General features: G+C 45.1%; 1 protein-coding gene across 2 annotated transcripts in view; it reads left to right on the top strand.

Annotated features, from left to right (window-relative positions):
• The window catches only part of TTLL4 (tubulin tyrosine ligase like 4), a 411,567-nt gene that overhangs the window by 291,431 nt on the left and 94,522 nt on the right, over nt 1–25,614 (top strand). For both annotated transcript variants that reach the window (XM_078679201.1, XM_078679202.1), the window contains one exon: nt 14,698–14,838. In XM_078679201.1, the coding sequence (XP_078535327.1) occupies nt 14,698–14,838 (141 nt within the window). The remainder of the gene's footprint in view (nt 1–14,697; nt 14,839–25,614) is intronic.

Raw genomic sequence — 25,614 nt, forward strand, 5'->3', positions numbered from 1 at the left:
CTCCCTCATACTTTCTCAGGAGTGTTTCTTTTCAAAATCTTATGGTCAGATTGCAGTTTTAGCCCCTCCATGTGTGCAGAAGACATAAGAGGCAAAGGCGCAGTCCACCCCCTCAGCCCACCCACCGCAGTATTTCTTCTGTAGGCTGAGGGTGCGGCTCAGAACCTTCCTGCACACTGTGCCAAAACTATGCCATCACTGGCAAAGCATCACTGGAGCAAAAAGAACCCGCCCTCCGAAAGAACGGATTGTGTTTTGCTTAATTAAAGTTTTCAGTATGCTGTGATGGTCTTAATTTTAAAACATTTGCATTGCAACGCAATTAGCTCTAAAAAATGTGAGACCTATTGCATTGCAAATCCTGGTTAATTTATGCACAATGGTTGTGTAATATTTTCCACTTCCCTCTTTATACCTTTCCTTAGCTGTGGAAATACCTGGGTGTGAGTAAAAGCTGCTTGCCTGGTGTTAGACCTGTCTGGCCCTTTGCGTAGTCCCTCCTATTATTTATTTATTTTGTCCCCTTTTTGCCCCTCATGCCTTTATATTTTTTGTGTCCACTAGAGTTTTTAGGGTGTTGGACTGGGGGATAGGTGCTCTTTTGCCCTCATAGTTTTTCACCTCAGGCCTAGAGGCCTTTCCTGACAGGAATTATTACAGATCCACAAAATGGTGGCTACCAACTGTCACACCTGGAGCCTGTCCCATAGGATAGCATAGGGCATTCCAGAACCTTCTGGTCCCTTCTGGAACTCTGAGGGTCAGCCTATAAAAGGCGGAATGCTGGGCAACCATTTTGTCTTGCCAGAGAGAGTCAGCTGGAGGACAGGCTGTAGCATAAGGTGGGGGTAGGATAGCCAAAGGGTTGACCTCCCAAGTAGGGACGCTTCCTTATTGATTCACCACCCTTCCTTCCTTGTGATTACTTGACCTGACCCCGCTGCGTGGGATTCCTGGAGACCCTGGGCACCTGTGTCACCTGGTCTCAGAAGAAAGAGTGGGAGAAGGAGCTTGTACGGAGTGAGGCTCCATCCTCTGGACAGTGAGAGAAAAGGGAAGGACCATCTAGCCCTCCCAATCGACCCCCCCCCCTCTCATATTCCCCTCCTTCTGGCATATCTCCGCTAGTGGATCTGACCCACCTGGGGATCTTCAGAGAGGTAAACCTGTACCGGGACGTTAATAGGGATAGAGCCACAGAGCAACCCGACTCCCGAGACTCTCCTTACCCTCATTGTTGTCAAATCCTAGCGGGTGCGGAGGGAGATTTCCACAACCCAGCCGGGTGCCCCCCTGTTTCTGTCTGCAGCGGATCATTGACTCTTGTTGAGGATAAGCTATGGGAAGCTGCCGAGCCGTGGTGTCCTGGTTCCGCTTCTGCGCGGAGGAGAGAGAGAAGCGTCTCTCCTTAGTGCCGGCGCAGAGGAGGCGGGACCGGTAGGAGTGTCCTGAGGCCCCGAGGTGAGAGGCGGCGTCAACGCGCGACTCCTGCGCAGGTCAGGAAGAGTAGCGCTTCCCTCGGCCTACGCGAAGGTGAGGTGAGGGAAAGCGCCGAAGGAGTCTGTGGTGTACTCCTCCCGCGGGAATCCAGCGGGAGGAGCGGCCGACCGGGGACGGGGGCGTAGTCCTTCCTGCCACCGGGAGAACCAGCTTTGAGAACCTTGGCACCTGAGGGAGAGGACTGAACCCTCCCGTTAGCGGAGCCCTTCCACCGGCGAGAAGCCGGGCAGCGAGTGAAGTAGGTGAGGAGAGGGAGGGGAAACAACGGAAGGATTTTGCATACAATTCAGAACTGGCCAGAGCGGTAAATCCACCGCAAAGCTAGGAGCGGAGAGAAATTAAGAACAGCGACCAAGTTGCCTTCATTTAGCCAGACCTATAGGAATTGGCACTAGCAGACAGTCTGTGATTGAGGGCGGGTGGAGGACTTTTCTGTACAGTATATGAGAAACCAGTTATGTACCTTACTGGGGGTTCCTGAGACGATTAATGCCATCCGCCCGTGAGAGGGAAAGGTTTAAGAAATGATGGTGGCCCCCTCTCTGTGAAATTCTGGGCTAACAGTTATAGGTTGATCTATGTTTACGTGAAATCACTGACAGAATTGTCTAAAGCTTTTTGATAGCCCTGCTTTTCAGGCAGGAGAGGGAAAGGTTAAAGCTGAGAAACTGTCTACGCTAATCTGCACTTGTGAAGGATTTAACCTAAGAAATCATTCCTTTAAATGTGATAACCTCAAACAGAGGAGCCAGGTCTAGCTAAATTTAAAGGAGCATAGATCCTGCTCCTTAGAGGCCAATGGGTTGTGTTGTTAAGCTGGGAAGTTGAAAAGTGTCATATCTTGGCAACTTTAAAGAAATTTATAAATCTACTGTTGGAATGAAATGTATTGAACTGTACCATCTGAAGACAAGAGAGCAAAGAATATTTTTATAAAACAGCTCGTATTTTTACACAAAGATTGGTGTAGCGTCATTTTTGAGTGGAATTGCTTGATGTTTCTGCTGAGTGATTTGCAACCTTTACACATGTGCCTCTGTTGATATTGCCTTACCCTAGGCCAGGCTACCATGGGTGACCTGACAACATTAGGTTCCAACAAATTGGTGTCTAGCGGTGGGATATTGACTGTGGTTGCGACTACTCTGCAGTAACTGAGAGTAATCCACTAACCTACACCTGGAGTTTTCTCCTAGCGGCCTTCCTAATTTTTTACTTTTGCTTTTTCCAAATTAATTCCTGGTGGTGGGGTGGAGGTAGCTTCAGGTCGCCCTTGTAATTCTATTCTTCTTGTGTGTGTAACCTTGAACTGCCTTTTGCAAAAATAGAATTTGCGCTGGAAGAACTGGACACTTACTCTGTGGCCCAGCTAAAAGATTTCTGCCAACAAATGGGGGTGTTTTTTAAGCGTGGTGCCAAGAAGGGGGAACTCCAGACCAGTTTAAGGGCTTGGGTGGAAGCACACAGAGAAGGGAAGGAGGAGGATGAAGGGACAGACCGGGACACGGTCATAGAGGTAGAGGGATTATTCCACCCTGAGGTGGGAAACCTACTCCCAGGACCAATGACCTCCTCTAGGGGGGGGCAGTAGTGTCTCCGGGGGAAGCTTGACCGAAGCGGAACTCACAGACTGGAGGGAAAAGAGGCAACTGAAATGGGAGTTGGCCAAGTTAGAACAGGGGAGGGAGGAACAGAGGATGACTCATGAGCTTAGACTAAAAGAGCTAGAACTCAAGGCTCTACAGTTAGGACTCGCCAACTCTCCAAATGGTGGCAGCGAAACCAGAGAACCAACCAGGGAGTCCAGACCCTACCTGCCTAAGGATATAGTTGCCAGCTATAGTCAGGGGATGACATAGCTAAGTGGCTGGCTGCCTATGAGGTCTCCTTAAGAGCCCATGGGATCCAGGAAAAGGACTGGGGGGATGGGTTGTATAAGTACATGCCTCCTACTGGTCGGGACACCTTGTTAGCCTTAGAACCGAAGGAGCAGACCAACTACCCCACCATGAAGTTAGCATTGATTAGAAAGTTTGGGCTAACCCCGGAAAAGTATCGCCAGAAGTTCAGGGGGAGCCACAAGTTAAGCACCCAGAACTGGGTGGATTTCCTGGATTATGCGAGGAAGGCATTGGAGGGCTGGGTACAGGGCAGTGAGGTGGAGGACTATGAGGGTTTGTATGACCTTTTTCTTAAAGAGCATCTACTCGAGAAATGTTTTCCCGAGCTGCGCCAGCACCTGGTGGACAGCAAGCTGACCAACCCCCGGAAGCTGGCAGAGGAGGCGGACATCTGGGCAAGTACCCGGGTGTCCTCAAAGGGGACTGGAGGGGATTCCCAAAAGGCCGGACAGGGCGCCCCTCAGAAGAAGGAGGGGGGAGATAAAAAGCGGGAGTTCTCTAAAGGTCCCCAAAACAGTTTCCAGGGAAAGGGAACAGGTTTCACCCCTAAGGGTAACCCGCCCAGAAACACTCATCCTGGCCAGCAGCCAAGGGTTGTCCACTGCTTTGAGTGTGGTGGTGTTGGACATTATAAGGGAGATGTCAGATGCCCAAAGAGTAAACCAGATACGTGTCACCAATGAAACACTGATGGCATCCCTCTGAGGCACACTCACTAATCCTCTAAGCAAGGATTATACCAGTTTACTTCTTTTGTTCAAAAAATGTTTTATTCAGTTCATTTTATATTCATACGTTGAATCACTTTATCAAATTACATTCTTTGATATGTTTTTCTCTCAATAGACATCATTGCAATTCATCCTCCAATGCATTTCGGGTATAAAAACACCCTTCTTCAGGGAGAGGCACTAGAATTCAAATATATATAAAGCAGAAATCAGTATAACATACATATTGAAAGATGGTTGAAAATACACAAGTCTTACAAGAGTGCTACCTGCCACCAACGTGCGTGTAGTGCCTAAAATAACCGTTAACCCAAACATGGGTAACAAAAACATAACTCACATGGATTCCTTTCAGCAATGTACTCCGTCTGTAAATATTAACACATTCTATCAGTTACATAAAACAAGGCTAATCATATGTTGGTTTTAAATGTCCTCAAAACAAGCGACATGTTTACTGACCTTGGTAACGTTAATATCCCCTGTTCTTAAGTCCTCCGACTTACTCGATATCATGCTTCACTCAGCGTTCATGGTGCGCGCTAGCGCTTCCGTGTTTAAACATAAAGTCAATTTTGATTGGACCACCTCCCGGTTACCTGATCAATAGTAATAAACAACAGACTTCTACGAAACATCCTTATACTTATAAGCTTAAATATACATTATGCATTACGGGTACGTTATCCACACATAGACTAAAATGAAATGCGCAACTAAAATAAAAAGAATTACGAAAAACTAATTACGAAAAAATAAGGGACAGCAAAATACGATCGACACTTGTTAATTACAGCACTATGGTTATGGAAAAAGCACAAAGTGCGTGTGACACCTTTCAACGGTACAGGCATTAAACAGGATCACATCAGGAAAACAATAGCCCGCTAGGCTAGAAATATTAGAACATCATTATAGATAACATGCTAACTCAATTCGATCATTGAGCCCGTTCGGCTTACTTGAGCATAGTTTTTGAATCCATATATTTTCTCGTTGCAACAAGTATCTGTTATTGTCTCTTCCTTCCTGTTTCTCTACACATTCCAATATGAGAAACTTCAATTGAGAAATGTTATGATGAGCTTCCAAAAAGTGCATTGCAATGGATGATTTAGTGTTCTGAGTCCTAATGTTTGATTTATGTTCTGTTAGTCTGATCTTAATCTTTCTTTCCGTCTTTCCCACATAGGTCTTACCACAAAGACATTTCAATAAATAAATCACTTTTGACGTATCACAGGTTGCTGTGACTTTTAGTTTAATTTCATGACCTTTCATTGGATGATTTATAACGGTTCCTCTAATGATACTATTGCAGTTCCCGCAATTCATACAAGGTCTTGTCCCCTTGTGTGTTACATTTGTCTGACTCTTGTGTTTGAGAATTTGCCCAATGTTATTTCCACGGGTATAGGCGAAGAGAGGTGGTTATTTGAAAATGTTGTTGAAATCTTCTTCCAATTCCAAAAGTTGCCAATGTCGTAGTACACTTTTTTTGAACTCCTTGCTTAAGGTTGAAAATTTGGACACCGCCACTATTCTGTTCTCGGTATTCTTTGTGCGTTCTTTCAATAAATCACTACGATTGGTTTCCTTTGCTTTTCTCTTTGCATTTATGATAATTTCCTGTGGATAGCCTCTCATGAGGAATCTTTGTCCCATTTCTTCTATTCTTTGTGTTGCTTTGTTTTCATCGGAAGTTATACGTTTTACTCTGGTCATTTGTGAATAGGGTAAATGTTGTTTTAAAGACATCTGATGGAAGCTTAAAAAATGTAAAGTATTGTTTCTATCCGTTGGCTTGCGATAGATGTCTGTTTCAAACCCCCTGTCCGTGATGCTCACTTCTACATCAAGAAATGTGATTTTTTTTATCCGATATCTCCCATGTGAATTGTATTCTGTTATCTGCTTTATTAAGTTCCGTGAGTGCGGATTGCAACGTTTCTTTCGTATTTCTCCAAATTATGAACATGTCGTCAATGTACCTGACGATCAGTTTTGCATTTTCCTGCCATTCCTTTTTGCCCAAAATATGTTGATTTTCATGTTGCATCATAAATATATTTGCGTACGCCGGCGCAGCTGAATTGCCCATGAAGGCTCCCTTCATGAACCTTTAGGTCAACTGCTTGATAAATACTTGCAACCAACCGTCAAGAAAATGACAACGTATGTGAAAGATACTACCGATTTCCTCCTCAAACTTCAGACAGTGGAAATCAGTCAAGATGAGAAATTAATCCTATGTACAGCAGACGTTAAAGCGCTCTATACCTCAATTCCCCATTCTTTGGGCACTGAAGCTGTGGAACAGGCCATCTTAAATACCGAACTGGAAATGTCTATGAAAACATTTTTGATGGAGCTGATGCTTTTTACACTCTATCATAGTTACTTTAAATATGACGATACTTGGTACCAACAGCTCGTAGGCACAGCCATGGGCAATTCAGCTGCGCCGGCGTACGCAAATATATTTATGATGCAACATGAAAATCAACATATTTTGGGCAAAAAGGAATGGCAGGAAAATGCAAAACTGATCGTCAGGTACATTGACGACATGTTCATAATTTGGAGAAATACGAAAGAAACATTGCAATCCGCACTCACGGAACTTAATAAAGCAGATAACAGAATATAATTCACATGGGAGATATCAGATACAAAAAATCACATTTCTTGATGTAGAAGTGAGCATCACGGACAGGGGGTTTGAAACAGACATCTATCGCAAGCCAACGGATAGAAACAATACTTTACATTTTTTAAGCTTCCATCAGGTGTCTTTAAAACAACATTTACCCTATTCACAAATGACCAAAGTAAAACGTATAACTTCCGATGAAAACAAAGCAACACAAAGAATAGAAGAAATGGGACAAAGATTCCTCATGAGAGTCTATCCACAGGAAATTATCATAAATGCAAAGAGAAAAGCAAAAGAAACCAATCGTAGTGATTTATTGAAAGAACGCACAAAGAATACCGAGAACAGAATAGTGGCGGTGTCCAAATTTTCAACCTTAAGCAAGGAGTTCAAAAAAAGTGTACTACGACATTGGCAACTTTTGGAATTGGAAGAAGATTTCAACAACATTTTCAAAGAACCACCTCTCTTCGCCTATACCCGTGGAAATAACATTGGGCAAATTCTCAAACACAAGAGTCAGACAAATGTAACACACAAGGGGACAAGACCTTGTATGAATTGCGGGAACTGCAATAGTATCATTAGAGGAACCGTTCTAAATCATCCAATGAAAGGTCATGAAATTAAACTAAAAGTCACAGCAACCTGTGATACGTTAAACGTGATTTATTTATTGAAATGTCCTTGTGGTAAGACCTATGTGGGAAAGACGGAAAGAAAGATTAAGATCAGACTAACAGAACATAAATCAAACATTAGGACTCAGAACACTAAATCATCCATTGCAATGCACTTTTTGGAAGCTCATCATAACATTTCTCAATTGAAGTTTCTCATATTGGAATGTGTAGATAAACAGGAAGGAAGAGACAATAACAGATACTTGTTGCAACGAGAAAATATATGGATTCAAAAACTATGCTCAAGTAAGCCGAACGGGCTCAATGATCGAATTGAGTTAGCATGTCATCTATAATGATGTTCTAATATTTCTAGCCTAGCGGGCTATTGTTTTCCTGATGTGATCCTGTTTAATGCCTGTACCGTTGAAAGGTGTTACACGCACTTTGTGCTTTTTCCATAACCATAGTGCTGTAATTAACAAGTGTCGATCGTATTTTACTGTCCCTTATTTTTTCGTAATTAGTTTTTCGTAATTCTTTTTATTTTAGTTGCGCATTTCATTTTAGTCTATGTGTGGATAACGTACCCGTAATGCATAATGTATATTTAACCTAATTAAGTATAAGGATGTTTCGTAGAAGTCTGTTGTTTATTACTATTGATCAGGTAACCGGGAGGTGGTCCAATCAAAATTCTTTGTTTAAACACGGAAGCGCTAGCGCGCACCATGAACGCTGAATGAAGCATGTTATCGAGTAAGTCGGAGGACTTAAGAACAGGGGATATTAATGTTACCAAGGTCAGTAAACATGTCGCTTGTTTTGAGGACATTTAAAACCAACATATGATTAGCCTTGTTTTATGTAACTGGTAGCATGTGTTAATATTTACAGACGGAGTACATTGCTGAAAGGAATCCATGTGAGTTATGTTTTTGTTACCCATGTTTGGGTTAACGGTTATTTTAGGCACTACACGCACGTTGGTGGCAGGTAGCACTCTTGTAAGACTTGTGTATTTTCAACCATCTTTCAATATGTATGTTATACTGATTTCTGCTTTATATATATTTGAATTCTAGTGCCTCTCCCTGAAGAAGGGTGTTTTTATACCCGAAATGCATTGGAGGATGAATTGCAATGATGTCTATTGAGAGAAAAACATATCAAAGAATGTAATTTGATAAAGTGATTCAACGTATGAATATAAAATGAACTGATTAAAACGTTTTTTGAACAAAAGAAGTAAACTGGTATAATCCTTGCTTAGAGGATTAGTGAGTGTGCCTCAGAGGGATGCCATCAGTGTTTCATTGGTGACACGTATCTGGTTTATTCTTCAATTGACGCCACCAGCGGAAGACGTCACCTCGAGAGCACCCATGAACTTTGATTAAAAGATCAATAGGGTATAACTGTGCACCTGGAGCGCATTTATCATTGAGATGCCCAAAGAGACCACCCCCTCCCACCGGAGGAAAAGCCCCAGGAGTAGCTAGTGTAGCGCTCGGGGAGGAGTTGCCCTTAGATAAGGGGGGTGAGTGGGCGGGTGTCACCTTAGTGTCCCTGGGAGAACGGGAGATGGTTCCTAAGATTCAGGTGCCCCCAAATACTACTAAGTATGGGCAATGGATCACCATCAATGGCCAGAGAGGGGAGGCTCTGAGAGATACAGGAGCCAGTATGACTATGGTGAGAAGTCATCTGGTGTCTCCAGAGCAGGTGATTCCCAATGTACTCCACCCCGCCGCGATGGCTGACGGCAGAATGGGCCACTATCCCGTGGCTGAGGTTCCCTTTGAGTGGGAAGGGGTTGCAGGTTCACTTGGAGTTGCCGTAAGCCCTGCCGTGCCAGTTGATTGTCTGCTGGGGAATGATATGGAACACAATGCTTGGAGAGAGGTGGAATACCGGACGCATTCAGAGATGCTAGGTACACCTGACTGGGCCTGTGTAAGCACAAGGTCTGCGACTGCCCGGAGAGGGAGTTCGCCTGGGTTGGAGCCTGGAACAATGGCCAAACCCGCTGCCAAAAAGGGACAGACCCGAAGACAGGAGAAGCCTGCTTCGGCTTCCACACCCCATGTGACAGATCGGCCACCTGCGGTGGTGGACCAGGAGTCCGTGGGGGGGGGAGTAGTTTCTCTGGAGGACCTGCCCATCCCTGCTGAGTGGCATGTGGAGGGAGGGCCTACCAGAGAAGAGTTCTGTAAGGGCCAGAAGGAGTGCCCTACCCTTGAGGGACTGAGGCGACAGGCTGAAGCCCAGGCAGCAGGGGACGTTGCGGGACACTACCACATTTACTGGGAGGATGGACTCCTCTACAGTGAGCCCAAGGAACCCTTACCTGGATCATCAAGGGCCTTGGTGATCCCGCAACGGTACCGAGCCTTTCTGCTGGAATTGGCTCATGAAATTCCCTTGGCAGGACACTTAGGTCAGGACAAGACCTTTGCTCGGCTTGTCCCCCACTTTTACTGGCCTCAGATGAAAGTGGAGTCTAACACCTACTGTCGGACGTGTGTAACCTGCCAAGCCAGTGGGAAAACAGGGGTGAAGCTGAAGGCTCCCCTGGAACCACTTCTTGTCGTTAGCACCCCCTTTGAAAGGGTGGGCATCGACATTTTAGGGCCATTGGATCCACCAACAACAGCTGGTCACAGGTTCATCCTGGTTCTGGTGGATCATGCCACACGGTACCCAGAGGCAATTCCTCTGAGGACTGTCACTGCACCTGTGGTGGCTAGGGCCCTGATGGGGATCTTTACCCGAGTGGGTTTCCCCAAGGAAGTTGTGTCCGACAGGGGGACCAACTTTGTCAGCGTACATGCGGGCAATGTGGAAGGAGTGTGGAGTGACCTACCGGTTCACCACTCCCTATCACCCCCAGTCCAATGGACTGGTAGAAAGGTTCAACAAGACCTTGAAGGGCATGATCAGAAGTCTGCCTGAAAGCCTGCGGAGGAAATGGGACGTCCTCCTACCCTGTTTGCTATTCTCCTACAGGGAAGTGCCACAGAAGGGAGTGGGCTTCAGCCCCTTTGAGCTTCTGTATCGGCACCCTGTACGCGGTCCTCTCAGCCTGGTGAAGGATGGATGGGAAAAGTCTCCCAGGAAACCCCCTCCAGGATGTGGTGAGCTACATGCTGGCCTTCAGGAGCCAAATGGCGAAGTTGTGGAAGCATGCTTCTGACAACTTGGAGGCCAGCCAGGCAGTAATGAAGGAGTGGTATGACCACAACGCTCACCCGGTGGAGTTGGAGCCTGGCCAGAAAGTGTGGGTGATGGAGCCTGGAGAGCTAAGTCCCCTCCAGGATCGCTGGACAGGCCCCTTTGAGGTGTTAGAAAAGAAGGGTAAGGCCACATACCTGGTGGACCTTAAGACCCCTCGACAGCCCCTACGGGTGCTACATGCTAACCGACTCAAACCCCACCATGAGAGGCCCGAGGTCATCTTAATGATGGTGACTGATGGAGGAGAGGAAGCGGAAAGCGAACCTCTCCCAGACTTGTTCTCGTCTCAGGAAAAGGATGGGTCAGTGGAGGGAGTGAATCTCTCTCCATCCCTAACTCCTGAACAGCGAGAGGACTGCCGCCAGATACTGGAGCAGTACTCTACGCTGTTCTCCCTTGTCCCGGGAAGGACTCACCTGTGTACCCATGATGTGGACACAGGGGACAGCCCACCAGTGAAGTCAAAGACCTACTGGCTGTCCGACAAGGTGAAGGCCAGCATCCATGGTGAGGTTGCCAAGATGCTGGAGCTAGGAGTTATAGAACCTTCCAGCAGCCCCTGGTCCAGTCCGGTGGTTCTAGTGCCAAAAGCCGCTCCACCGGGCACCACTCCAGAACTGAGGTTCTGTGTGGATTACCGGGGACTGAACTCAGTTACAAAAACTGATGCTCATCCGATCCCTAGGGCGGATGAATTAATTGACCGGCTAGGAGCTGCCCAATACCTAAGTACCTTTGACCTCACTTCAGGGTACTGGCAGATCTCCTTGACAGATGGAGCAAAGGAAAGGTCAGCCTTCTCCACGCCTGAGGGACACTTCCAATTTTGTGTGATGCCCTTTGGGCTCAAAAATGCCCCTGCCACTTTTCAGCGACTGGTGAATTAGGTCCTCTCCGGAATGGAGGGTTTCTCCGCTGCTTATCTGGATGACATTGCTGTCTTCAGTAGCAGTTGGGAGGACCATTTGCAACATTTGCAAGCAGTTCTCCAGGCCCTGAAACAAGCTGGATTGACAATCAAGGCCAGCAAATGTCAGATTGGGCAGGGGTCGGTTGTGTACCTTGGACACTTGGTGGGTAGGGGGACAGTGCAGCCCCTGCAGGCAAAGATTGAGGCAATCATGGCCTGGGAACCCCCCAAGACACAGACTGAGGTCCGAGCTTTCCTGGGCCTCACAGGCTACTACCGTCGCTTTGTGAAGGGGTATGGCACTATTGTAGCGCCCCTCACAGAGCTCACCTCAAAGAAACAACCTCGACGGGTAGTTTGGACGAAAGCTTGTCAGCAAGCTTTTGAAAAACTGAAGCAGGCAATGTGTGCAGCACCGGTCCTGAGGGCCCCAGACTTCTCCAAGGAGTTCATTGTCCAGACAGATGCATCAGAACATGGCATTGGGGCAGTGTTATCGCAACTGAATGAAGAGGGCCTGGATCAGCCTGTAGTCTTCCTATCTAGGAGACTGCTTCCCCGGGAACAGAAGTGGAGTGCAATTGAGAGGGAAGCTTTCGCGGTGGTGTGGGCTCTGAAGAAGCTGCGGCCATACCTGTTTGGCTCGCACTTCCTGGTTCAGACTGACCACCGCCCCCTTCGTTGGCTGATGCAGATGAAGGGGGAGAATCCCAAGTTGCTGAGATGGTCCATCTCCCTACAGGGAATGGACTTCCGGGTGGAACATTGGCCTGGAGTGGACCACGCCAATACAGACAGTCTCTCCAGGTATTTCCGCCTTAGTGATGAGGACTCCCAAGGGGTTGGGTAGCTCTCCCCACTTTCAGCTGGGGGGGACGCGTGTTAGACCTGTCTGGCCCTTTGCGTAGTCCCTCCTATTATTTATTTATTTTGTCCCCTTTTTGCCCCTCATGCCTTTATATTTTTTGTGTCCACTAGAGTTTTTAGGGTGTTGGACTGGGGGATAGGTGCTCTTTTGCCCTCATAGTTTTTCACCTCAGGCCTAGAGGCCTTTCCTGACAGGAATTATTACAGATCCACAAAATGGTGGCTACCAACTGTCACACCTGGAGCCTGTCCCATAGGATAGCATAGGGCATTCCAGAACCTTCTGGTCCTTTCTGGACCTCTGAGGGTCAGCCTATAAAAGGCGGAATGCTGGGCAACCATTTTGTCTTGCCAGAGAGTCAGCTGGAGGACAGGCTGTAGCATAAGGTGGGGGTAGGATAGCCAAAGGGTTGACCTCCCAAGTAGGGACGCTTCCTTATTGATTCACCACCCTTCCTTCCTTGTGATTACTTGACCTGACCCCGCTGCGTGGGATTCCTGGAGACCCTGGGCACCTGTGTCACCTGGTCTCAGAAGAAAGAGTGGGAGAAGGAGCTTGTACGGAGTGAGGCTCCATCCTCTGGACAGTGAGAGAAAAGGGGAGGACCATCTAGCCCTCCCAATCGACCCCCCCTCTCATATTCCCCTCCTTCTGGCATATCTCCGCGAGTGGATCTGACCCACCTGGGGGTCTTCAGAGAGGTAAACCTGTACCGGGACGTTAATAGGGATAGAGCCACAGAGCAACCCGACTCCCGAGACTCTCCTTACCCTCATTGTTGTCAAATCCTACCGGGTGCGGAGGTAGATTTCCACAACCCAGCCGGGTGCCCCCCTGTTTCTGTCTGCAGCGGATCATTGACTCTTGTGGAGGATAAGCTCAGGGAAGCTGCCGAGCCGTGGTGTCCTGGTTCCGCTTCTGCGCGGAGGAGAGAGAGAAGCGTCTCTCCTTAGTGCCGGCGCAGAGGAGGCGGGACCGGTAGGAGTGTCCTGAGGCCCCGAGGTGAGAGGCGGCGTCAACGCGCGACTCCTGCGCAGGTCAGGAAGAGTAGCGCTTCCCTCGGCCTACGCGAAGGTGAGGTGAGGGAAAGCGCCGAAGGAGTCTGTGGTGTACTCCTCCCGCGGGAATCCAGCGGGAGGAGCGGCCGACCGGGGACGGGGGCGTAGTCCTTCCTGCCACCGGGAGAACCAGCTTTGAGAACCTTGGCACCTGAGGGAGAGGACTGAACCCTCTCGTTAGCGGAGCCCTTCCACCGGCGAGAAGCCGGGCAGCGAGTGAAGTAGGTGAGGAGAGGGAGGGGAAGCAACGGAAGGATTTTGCATACAATTCAGAACTGGCCAGAGCGGGAAATCCGCCGCAAAGCTAGGAGCGGAGAGAAATTAAGAACAGCGACCAAGTTACCTTCATTTAGCCAGACCTATAGGAATTGGCACTAGCAGACAGTCTGTGATTGAGGGCGGGTGGAGGACTTTTCTGTACAGTATATGAGAAACCAGTTATGTACCTTACTGGGGGTTCCTGAGACGATTAATGCCATCCGCCCGTGAGAGGGAAAGGTTTAAGAAATGATGGTGGCCCCTTCTCTGTGAAATTCTGGGCTAACAGTTATAGGTTGATCTATGTTTACGTGAAATCACTGACAGAATTGTCTAAAGCTTTTTGATAGCCCTGCTTTTCAGGCAGGAGAGGGAAAGGTTAAAGCTGAGAAACTGTCTACGCTAATCTGCACTTGTGAAGGGTTTAACCTAAGAAATCATTCATGTGATAACCTCAAACAGAGGAGCCAGGTCTAGCTAAATTTAAAGGAGCATAGATCCTGCTCCTTAGAGGCCAATGGGTTGTGTTGTTAAGCTGGGAAGTTGAAAAGTGTCATATCTTGGCAACTTTAAAGAAATTTATAAATCTACTGTTGGAATGAAATGTATTGAACTGTACCATCTGAAGACAAGAGAGCAAAGAATATTTTTATAAAACAGCTCGTATTTTTACACAAAGATTGGTGTAGCGTCATTTTTGAGTGGAATTGCTTGATGTTTCTGCTGAGTGGTTTGCAACCTTTACACATGTGCCTCTGTTGATATTGCCTTACCCTAGGCCAGGCTACCCTGGGTGACCTGACAACATTAGGTTCCAACACCTGGTATGCACGCCCTTGGTCGGTGTGTGTTGCTAAACTGTTGCCTGATCAATAAAACACTTGGCGTAGTGGCACATGAATAGGTTAATCACAGAGTCAACTTATCAGATAACGTGACTGTTGCTTCTCCACAGCCTCCATTCGAACTCCCCGCTGGACCTGAATATCAAGGGGCAGATGATTAGTGACCTTTTGAATCTGGCAGGCTTTGTTCTCCCCAATAAGGACGAGCTGCCAACTGCAGAAAGCCCAAATGCCAGCAGCTCCAGCACCAGGTGAGTGTGTTCTGCAAGCGCCTTCTTGACGGTACTGTGCACAGAGAACAACAATGTCTCCCCTGTATTGGTTTAAAGAAAAAATACTAAGCACTGTCACTATAGTGGACACTCCGAGTCTTGAGGCTTTGTTGGCTATTTATATATTGTAAATTGTGCAATAAACCTCCAAGACTGTTTGTGCTGTTTACTATTGATTTTGCATTAGAACAGTGGCAGTTAACTAGATAACAGATGGGATTAAATTACAAACTGGACACTGCCTTTTGCAAATGTGGGGCTTTTTGCCCTTTCCAATTCTAATTATTTTGTGTTTGTTGCGGTAGGCATTGAGGTCGACCTGTTGAGTATCTGGCAGTTTGTTGAGTTGAAAGTTTAGAACATAAATAATTTGAGAAATGGGTCACAGGCCCAATATTGACTGGCCTCCTCTATGCCGGTCCGATATAACCATCATTCTCTGTGCTCAATTTTTGTCATTGGTACATAGTTCATCTGCTCATTTCATATCCCTATTTTGAGTCCTCAGTCATACCATGTATACTTTGGTTTAAAGAATGGCATCATATTGAATCCCATTATCCAAAGCTTGACCCTATGCCTTGTGCTTTCAGTGTAAGGGCTCTGAGCACTTCTGGCCTGACTAAATCCTCTGTAAATCTTTTTTCTGCAGAGCTTCAGGGAATCATTTTATTATGTGGTCATCAATTTTTATGTTCCTTGTACAGCAGGGTGTTCATGTTTTTTTTTGTCCAGAAAGCTTATGTTAATCAGCAGGCTCAGGTCTTTCGTCCAGTGTTTTTTCAGTCCCCTAACAATTGGAAGATTTGGTGTTTTGGGATGTTTCCCAAATGTTGCTGCAGGGGCCGATGAGCAGCTCTAGTATTGGCTGCTCATCTGCACACTTGGGTGACATCTCCGGCTTTACACCAATGTCGACTCCATAAAATTCCCGCCACTGAACTTTATGTTGTCTAATATGAGTTTCCCTAACACTTCCAAACCTAGTACGGGCTCCTTCTTGTCCTAAAACTATTAGTTTATCCCCAATGCCGGCTAGTTGCATAACCACATGTTCTCAAATTTCTGCATAGGTCAAAGTTACTAGTGCCTTTGATTGATATGTTGGGGGCACCTTTACAAATTAAGTAGAATGTGAGTATTTAAGGCCAATAAACGGTCATCTATAAAACCACATAGTGCCAGCATCATCCAGTTATTTTAATTTGTCATAAATGTTTGGGTTCACATCCTTTGTGTCTTCCACTTCTTCCTTTCTTTTATATTCTAAAACTATTCTTTCTTCTTGGCATTTTCCTTTTTTCATGGTTGCTGCATTTACCTTTCAGTTTTTTTTATTAATGCTCTTAAAATTACAGAGTCTGTTTACGGATCCTCATTACAGCCCACGTATTACATTTTAACTTTGTTGGTGTAGTGGATTAAAATATCGAATCGCAGCATGTGTAATGAGATAGTGGGCATAACTTGATGGTTCCGGATGACTCGCTACCTCAAGCCCTCTCGCGGCATTGAAAGCATTGAAGCAGACATTAGTCTAACCCATATAACAACTGCAGGCTGTACGCCAATCATCTGACCAGAGCTAAGGTAATCCTGAAAACCTCCATATCAACATGGATCTGTGTGCTAGGAAGCTTGTGACACAGCCCAACAACAATTTGGTGCTCCCTTCACATGAGGCTATATTGCTTCGCCCTCCCAAATAATAGAAAATACTGCCTTCCCACACGAAGGCACAAACACAGCGTAGCAATAAAAACACCTGGAAAGGGATTTCACTATTATAAGATGACACATCAAAAGTCTGTTCTCAGAATAAGGCATGGGGGTTTATACTCTAACAAAATGGCTTTCCCACATGTCAAATGAACAACATTCAAATGTATATTGAGATATATATATATATATATATATATATATATATATATATATATGTGCAAGCAATAATAACACACTTATAAGTAAGCAAATGTAACTGTTAAATGCATGGATTAAAATATATGAAACAAAATACTAGCAGATAATATGAACGTTCACTGCAAAAAATCAGAAAGATATATACACTAAATACATCTGATGATTATAACCACTGGAGACTTGAATGTGCGGACACATTCGCACATCACAAAGTCAATAATCAAAAATAAAACACCTCACCGGCTGCAAACACAGTATCTTAGCCCACTACACACTGGGGGATTCACAACCGGGGGTTAAGAGACTCCGCAAACCAGGGTTCTGCTACACGGAAGTGGACACATCATTTTACATTTGGTTTCCAAAATCCCGGTTTCCAAGTTAACAAACACCAGTTTTATAATGTCAAAGCACTAGAAGTTTCTGAGAGGACGTCCTCTGCGCCAAGGAAATTTACTGGAGTTGGCCACTCTCCATGCAAGCATTCCAAAGGCAAAAGAGTGCTCATGTATCCTTCTGCCCTCTCACATGTTTCAGCCTCTTATCTTAACGAAGCTTACGAAAGTTACCAACAATACAGAAAACAATCTTGAACGTGAATAGCCTAAACAACTTGAGTCATCTGGGGGGCCTGCCTCTGTACGCAAAAGCTCAAGCTAGACAGTCAGAATTCAAGATGTCATGAGGGCATGTCAAAGCCAATAGTAAGAACTTCATATTTGTCCCAATGTACAACACTATGCACATTTGTGCACCATTGCCTATATCATCACACACTTCACCTCCCAATGTACAACATAATGCACATATGCTTATAACACTGGACTTCGTGACCAAGAGATACATTCCACGCCTCTTTCTCTCTCTCATGCTTTCAAATGCACATCCCACATGTTCTGTTCCTGGCAAGGCTGTTCTACTCTGTGAAAGCACTCCCACTCTAAAACTACAAGGAGACTCTAAATAAATTTTCAAGGAAAGGTGCACATGCAGGAAAAATGATGTTGTACATTCAAGAAACACCTCAAGTCAATTAAAATAATGGTAGTTAAAGGTCACCACGTGATCCCAATACATGGGAATGCTTCTGGCACTACAGAGGCATGCCTCAAAACCAGGAGGGGAGGGGCTGTTCTTGAGGGATGTTTGCTCCCTGTGAACCACCTTACGCTAGACTGTTATATGGGTCTGGACTCTGCGAGATCCATCCATGTGTCTCCTCTACAGGTTTTGTTGACCCCTCTCATTATTCCTGGCTCTTCTGTCCTCACAAATGTTTCATCCCCAAGGCATGTCTGTGTGCTGTCCTTGACTCTTGCCTTTAGAAATTCTACCCTTCTGAGTTTCTGAGTACTCTGGACTGTCTGATAAACTCTACTAGACTGCAAGTTCCCGGGCTGTAGCTCGGAGCCTTTTGATGCCACTTCAGGTTGAAAACTGACTGTGAACGTCACTCACAAACGATGTTTTCCTTGTATTAGGAAACTTGTATTGTCATCCTTGACAAATTCATGTCTCCAATAGGGAACATTTAACTACTTCTAGGTTCCAGGAACACTTTCACAATGTATAAAAACAATCACTTTTCTTTTGGCACTTTCAAATGTTTAAAAAAAAAAGTTATTTTAAATATAAAAAAGTCACTTTTGAAAACTAGTTGGGTACAGTATACATTACTGTAGTCTTATTGAAGAAAAATGCAAGGGAGGTAAGGGTCTTTAAATTAGCACTGCTTCTCTTTGCTCATTCTTCCAACACACTCTCATTTCTCCCTGCCTACCCTCGTGATCGCAACTCCCCCACTCGGTCTGCTATGCACTCCTCACATTGCTATTCCTCTGTACTCTATCTCCTTCACTTTTTCATCCCTCACACCTCCTTGTAGGACTCAACTTGATCTAACTTTATCTGCCTATCCACTTGTCATCTTTCCCAGATTTTCCTAAGCTTTGACTGACAAGGATTGCATTGAATAATTGAAATTTTTAAGCCACATAATACAAGCATTTGCAATGCAATAGGTCTCACAATTGGCCTTGAAAATGACTGTCTTTTTACCTATGTGTTTTTGTTTGGAGTGAAGTGGATGTATGTCATAGCTTGCACTGCTTGGCAGTCAACACAGGTACTGTAATCACAGCAAAAGATTCCTCTACACGATTACGTTCAGGGCTTCTATTTCAAGTCACAGAAGAGACCAGATAAGCCCTGGTCCAGGTGAGCCCTCTCAAGTTTCCTGTTCTTCTAAAGGAAAAGTCAGCAATTATGCAAATTCTCCTGCGGGGACCGACACCACCAGCTACAAACTAAATAAGAAAATAAAATAAGTAGTGATATGGGCGGGATGGGGGGGGGGGAGCACAGCCAATCCGTGAAGCCTTGGGCACTGTAACCTCTCCGACAGCTGCCGACTCGGTAGTGGGGATCCGTGTTCGAGCCTCAGCGTTGCCTCAATATGTTTTACATTTTGCCAAATCACTTAGTCTGCCCCCTGCTGTATAAAAGTAAAAATGTACATGAGAAAAAAATGTGGGAGGGATGAGGGGATGGGGAGGGAGGAAATAGCCAATCAGGGAGGCCTTTTGCACTGTAATCTTCATGCTAGCTGCTGACTTGGGAGCTGCGGATCCATGCTCGAGCCTTAGCTTGATATATTGAACATTTTGGCATAGCACTTATTCTCCTGCCTGCCATAGTTATGTAAATGTCCATTTGTAAATGAAAACAAAAAAGCAGCGATCTTGTAGGGGTGGTGGCGCAGGCAAATAGTGGTGTGGGACGGATGAGGGGGTGGGGAGAGAGGGCACAGCCAATTAATGAGGCCTTTGGGACTGTAACCTCCATGCCAGCTGAGTCGGGAGCTGGTGATCCTGTTCGAGCTTTGGCGTCGGCTCAGTATGTTGTAAATTTTGGCAAATCACTTATTTCTGCCCCCTGCCTGCTCTATATAAATGTAAAAATATACATTTAAATAAAAACAGCAATCTCGGTGATCTTGTTGAGGTGGTCGGGACAGGCAAGTAGTGTGGAGGGAGGGATGAGTGGGTGGGGAGTGACGGCACAGGGAGATTACATAAAACACGCAAAGCCGCAGAAGCTAAGTAAACAGAACACTTAGAGGGAGGCCAACAAAGAAAAAAGAGTTCTTTTGAAGCTCTCAAAATAGCATCACAAGTTAGTACACATGTAACAGGGGCAGTCCTCATGGGGGATACAGAAGTCCAAAAGGTGGGGCTACTAAGCCTATCCACCAAACAAAAGCTGGCATTTTCAAAGTTCAGAATAAGGAACCAGTAGAAAAGCTGCGCGGTCCTACAGCCCATATTCTGAATACATTTCTCGAAGAGATCGCACAAGCCAGCCAAGACCTAGAAACAAATTCCTGCCACCATGCTTAGTCCGGTGGGTCATGTCAAAGCCGTGCTTCTGCGGTTCCAAGCCTTGCAACTATTACAGCAAAAAACATCCAATAGCACAGGGAACCTGATTAGAGTATCCAAATATTATCATTTTGCTAGTCCAGCAAATCTGAGTACCTGATTCAATTGATAGAATACCTGGCATTAATAAAATACAAAGCTTGGGACATGTAGTAAAGGTATGGGTAGAGTCTGGCATAATGATATTGCACCGGAAGCACTTTAAAGAATCCTTCAGACCCCACTTAAATAGTCTAAAAGAAGTATAATTAAAACTTGTTTTAAAATGATGAATTGTATGCCGAGAGACAGTAAGATTTAAGTGTACTAGCTGAACGCTATACTTAAGTTCGTTCTGAGAGGTAGCTACACTCATATTCATAGTTAACTTTGCAGCCACATAAGCAAATTAGGTTCTAAAAGTGGTAAAGCATACCAAAACATCCCGTTTAGGTGCTTTAGTAAAGTAATCCAAAAATGTATTGGGTGTTAATCTTTCTGTGTAAGGTGCTGTAAAAAAGATCCTGCAGCTGCAAATATCTTTATAAATACTTGTATCGGAATTGCATATGCACTTTTCTGATCCTCGACAACAATACAATACAATCTCTGGCTACCTGTCCCAGCATTGTTCGGTCTTAATCTTGCCAACTTCTTAAATAACTCTCATGTACCAAATTAGGTTAAGTTTGGATTGTAGGCAAGAGAGCTAAGTTGCTTAAAGCTGGATATATTGCACAAAGACTTCGCAGCCTGCCATAGCTTATGATATAACTCCAATGCCTTAAACCTGATAAGTTTAAATTCAGCTGGGTCAATCGAGCCTTTCAGGGGTAAAATTCCTCAAATTTTAGTTTTTAAAATGAGGAAACCGACCCAACAAGGTCAGATTAAAGCGACCCATAACTGCAAATAAGTGAAAAGTAAGAGGACACAAAATATAGCCAGAGGTTTGTAAGAGACATGCTGGCAAAACTAGGAGGTAATTGTAAACAATGAATAGCAAGGCTTCATAGAACGCAAAATAATCTTTTGCCGGCGGGCCTCGAATTTCTTTCAAGAAATGCTCTAGAAAAATGAGAGATTTAAACTAAACAAATACAAATATTGGGGAAAAACAATCCTTAATTACCTTCCAGTGAATCCACGTCTAAGTCTCTCACTTCCTAAATATTGCAGTAGAATTCATACACAAAGCTTCATATTTTCTTAATTATGTCTACACAGCTAATTGAAACCTGAACACTCAAGGATATGTCTGGTTTAACAATCAGGTGTTCATTTGAGAAGTGGTATCTGTTTGGGGGGTAAATCCATTCTGCATAGGTCAGCAGATGAGCTGATAACCTAAGCAAGATGAATGGAGAGAACTGGAGTATATATCTTTGAGTCCGAGTTAATAATCAAGGTTGAGCACATTAGCCACCATTTAGTCAGTCCTAATGTTTGTTTCAGAAAACCGTGATATGCTTTTTCCCCTACGAGGCAAGTACAGCTTGACAGAATGCAGCTGAATTTAAAAGTGCAAACAAGATTGAAATAAGAATGTTCCCAAAGACCTTATAGAATTCAGTTGGGATTAAGTCTGGACCAGTTGCCTAACCAGTTAGGAGCTGAGATAGACTCCTCTAACTATTGTTGTGTAATGTAAGATTTCAGAATAGATTGTTTGTCAGTTAACTTTTGTAAGCGGGCAGTTTTCAAAAAGTTGTCCATTTCCCCTTGAGAAGCTAGCCAATCATATGTATATAGATTGGCATAAAGCTGCTGAAGTACTGCAAAGATATCAATACGACAAACCATTGATTCAGCAGATATTGAGGATTGAATTTCTGTTATTTCCGTCTTTAGCTTGAAATGCCAACTATTGACTCATCTATTTGCAAATCGGGAGGTTCGATTAACCGTGTCATGTGATCAGCCGTATCCCAGGACGTTTAAAAAAAAAAAAATGTTAACATTTGTATGGTAATTAGCTGATCTTAAATAAGGAAGCAATTAGTTTGTAGAGCACAATTCCTACAGGAGAATGAGCATTCCAGTTTTAATAAAAGAAGCTTCATGTGTAAATGTGTTTGTTTCCCTGTATGCCTTCCTATGATGGATGATATCGTTCCGCATATATCCCTGGCTATAAGCCTTAAGAGTATCCCAAACAACTGTTGTGGCTGTAGTTCCAGTATTAAAGTCTATAAATTCCGTAGAACAATCGGTCATATAGCTAACATAGGTACTATCTATTTATTTACGATCGAATGTCCACTGGGGTAGAGTAGGAGACACTTGAAAAAAGTCATTCTTAAAACACAGAGAAAAGGTCTTATGAGCAAGAATAATCCTCGGATTAAATCTAATATCTAAATATTGGACTAACATAGCTATTCGAGAATAAGACCGGTGTGTTGCTTAAAAAAATTTAAATTCAAATTAAGAACTTCAAAGTATTCTCCATATGACTACCATAGTATGCAATAACATACTTCAAAGCGAACCTTTATCTCCTCATACTCAGTTGGGCAGCCTCTTCTGCTGACCTACAATCAAGGTGAGGCTTGGTAGTTGTATTAAAATCACCACAGAATAGAATGTGCTTAGGCTACTGGTGCAATTCGTTAATCAAAGAATTATCTACTGAAGGATCATCTATTTGCAGTATGAATAATTGTCTGGATTGACATGCCGGGCATCTATTCAGCCATCCAGTGCTTGGGCCTGGAGTGGTCTTTTCTTTCTTTGTTTTGTGAGCGTCATCACACACAGACTGGGCGATTCCTACTGGAAATAGACTCTAACTTAAGTCTCAGGATCCAGTCTTGTGGTAGTGGGGCTTATTGATTTATTTAGTTGCAACAATAGAAGTTTAGACATCTCATGTAGAATAGTATTTAGAAGTTCTACAGTTGGTCCTTGGGAAGAGATCAGTTGGATAGGTGGGCAAGGGAGACGTGATGTTAAAGAGAGTAATTTACCTTTGTGTCAGTGACTTTAAAAATCAACTAGTCTGCATCAGAGTTAAATTTTTCTGTTTGCATAGCCTGTATTAGCCACAAGCAGGGATTTACATGGGATTAAGTTAGAGGGGGGTGGGGAGGGGAGGAGAGGAGGGAGGTCACAAAAAGGGCAGAGCCTAAGAAGTGTAACTAGGGAGGCACGGCCTATGTAAGTATGGATGTGACTTGAAGCCTATAAACTGAAATCCGGTGCTTTCCACCGACCTGTATTTAAGTGCCTCTGTGAATTTTATGTCCTTGCATCCACACATCACAGAATCATAAGCAAGTGCCTAATACTTGCCAGACTTAGTCCTTTGCCAATAGTTGTTTGTGTCAGATAAATGAATAACAATTTTGTTGTGACCAACCAAAATGAAAAACAAGCATTTGCAGTACAATAGGTTTAGCATTTTTTAGAGTTGGAACTATTGCCGTTGTAAATGACAATGTCTTTTACCCATGGGCTTTGGTTTGGAGTGGATGTATAAACAGACTTAGCTTCTGCACTGTCTAGAGGACTAAGAATGGGGAATTATCACTGAGAACAGAGATAGCTGCAGCACTGCCTAGAGGATTTAGAATGTGGGAATTACCAACAGGACCAGAGAAGCAGCTGGCAGCACTGTCTAGAGGAATACGAATGAAGAATTACCACTCTGACCGAAGACGCAGCAGCACTGCCTAAAGAACTTAAGATTGTGGAAATACCAACGGGACCAGGGAAGCAGCTAGCAGCATTGTCTAGAGGGCTGAGAATGAGGAATTGCCACTGGAACACGAGAAGCAGCCAGCAGCACTGCCGAGAGGACTAAGAAAGGGGAATTACCGATGAGAACAATGAAGCAGCCAGCAGCACTGCCTGGAGGACTAAGAATGGGGAGACCAATGTATCAGCTAGCAGCACTATCCAGAGGACTTAGATTGAGGCATTACCACTAGGACCAAAGCTGCAACACTGTCTAGAGGACTTAGAATGAGGAATTGCTGACAGGACCAGAGAAGCCGCTAGCAGCACTGCACAAAAAGGTACCATAACAAAGGAAGTAGCCGTTTGAGCCTAACCTGTGATCAGCCAGCTATGGCAGGCGATGCGATCCAGGTCGAGCAAGAAGACGTAGAGGAACTGGAAAAGCTAGGATCCAGGACGGCCAGCAACAGAGGCTGACAGGACCCAATCCAAGAAGAAACTTGTAGGAGGCAGAAGAGGCGGGAACCAGCAGTTGACTGCTGATGTTATGCGAGTCCTGTGGATAGATAGACTGCACCTATTCCAGCAGCTGTGACATTCTGGGTGCCCTAGCAAAGATTAAGCATCGGGGAGATTTTGGGAACAGACAGGATCCTCAGCTATAAGCAGCGATGTAAAACTCCCCTCCATCTTCAACGCATTAGCACAGCAACAGGTTGTCTGAGGCACAGACGCACTCCTTGGCAAGGCTGCAGGGAGTGTATGCCACTGAGTAGGAAACTAACAAAACAAGTAGTGACCATTGTGAAATAATGGATGTAACAGGGGCAGTCTCCAGCACGTGTCCAAACCAGCAAAAGTAGGGACAAATGCGAGCTATGAAACAATGAAAAAAAAAAGCACTTGAAAAGCGATGGGTGTGCCGAATGCCCGTACACTGGACACAGCATGCCTCGCCGAGCAATGAATGCGCGCTGCTAGGCTCGACCTAATAATTGTCTGAAACTAGGTGACTTAATTAAACATTGCTGAGGTCTGGAACTGGCAGTGTCTCAGTTGCTCTGGTTCTTCTCTTTACATCACTTTCTTCTGCAGTTTATCAGACACGTAGGGCCTCATTACGATAGCAGTCACACCACCACCAATAGCCTGTCTGTGGCAGTCTCACTGCCATCCATGAAAGCGGTCCCGCTGCCGGATTATGATTCAGCAATTGGAGGCACGGATCATAGGAGCAGACCGCTGCTTTTCTGACTGGCTCAAGGATCCCATTTGGGCAGCTGTCAGACCGTAATCCCTACAATAGGGGCAGTACCTGCACAGGTTCTACTGTAGGGTTAACGATGTCCGTTTTCCTCGGCCTGTACATGGTGGTCTAGCCATGTACCGGCAGACTGAAAGGGACTTTGGGGTCCTCTAGCAGGGTCCCTTTCCCCCGTTGGCCTCTGCTATGGTGTTTAGAGCGGGGGGGGGGCACATGGGGTGCCCCCCCCATTCATCCATGGGCCCTGTGCCGGGCACCGCATGGTGTCTAGCACATGGTGCATGGATTTTTAAAACATGCCTATTTCTATTGTGGCTTGTGCTGCAACCCTTTTCCAGACTGCTGCACAAGCCATAATAGAAATAGCCATTCTTCTGACCGCCTGGTCAGTGGTCGGCTCGTTATTTTTTGCCGGTGGAACTGCCGACTCCATGCTGGCCGATATCCATCCCGCAATGATGGAGGTCTGAT

This window comes from Lissotriton helveticus, chromosome 3_1, assembly GCF_964261635.1.
Source record: "Lissotriton helveticus chromosome 3_1, aLisHel1.1, whole genome shotgun sequence".
In the NCBI taxonomy this organism is placed as follows: domain Eukaryota; kingdom Metazoa; phylum Chordata; class Amphibia; order Caudata; family Salamandridae; genus Lissotriton; species Lissotriton helveticus.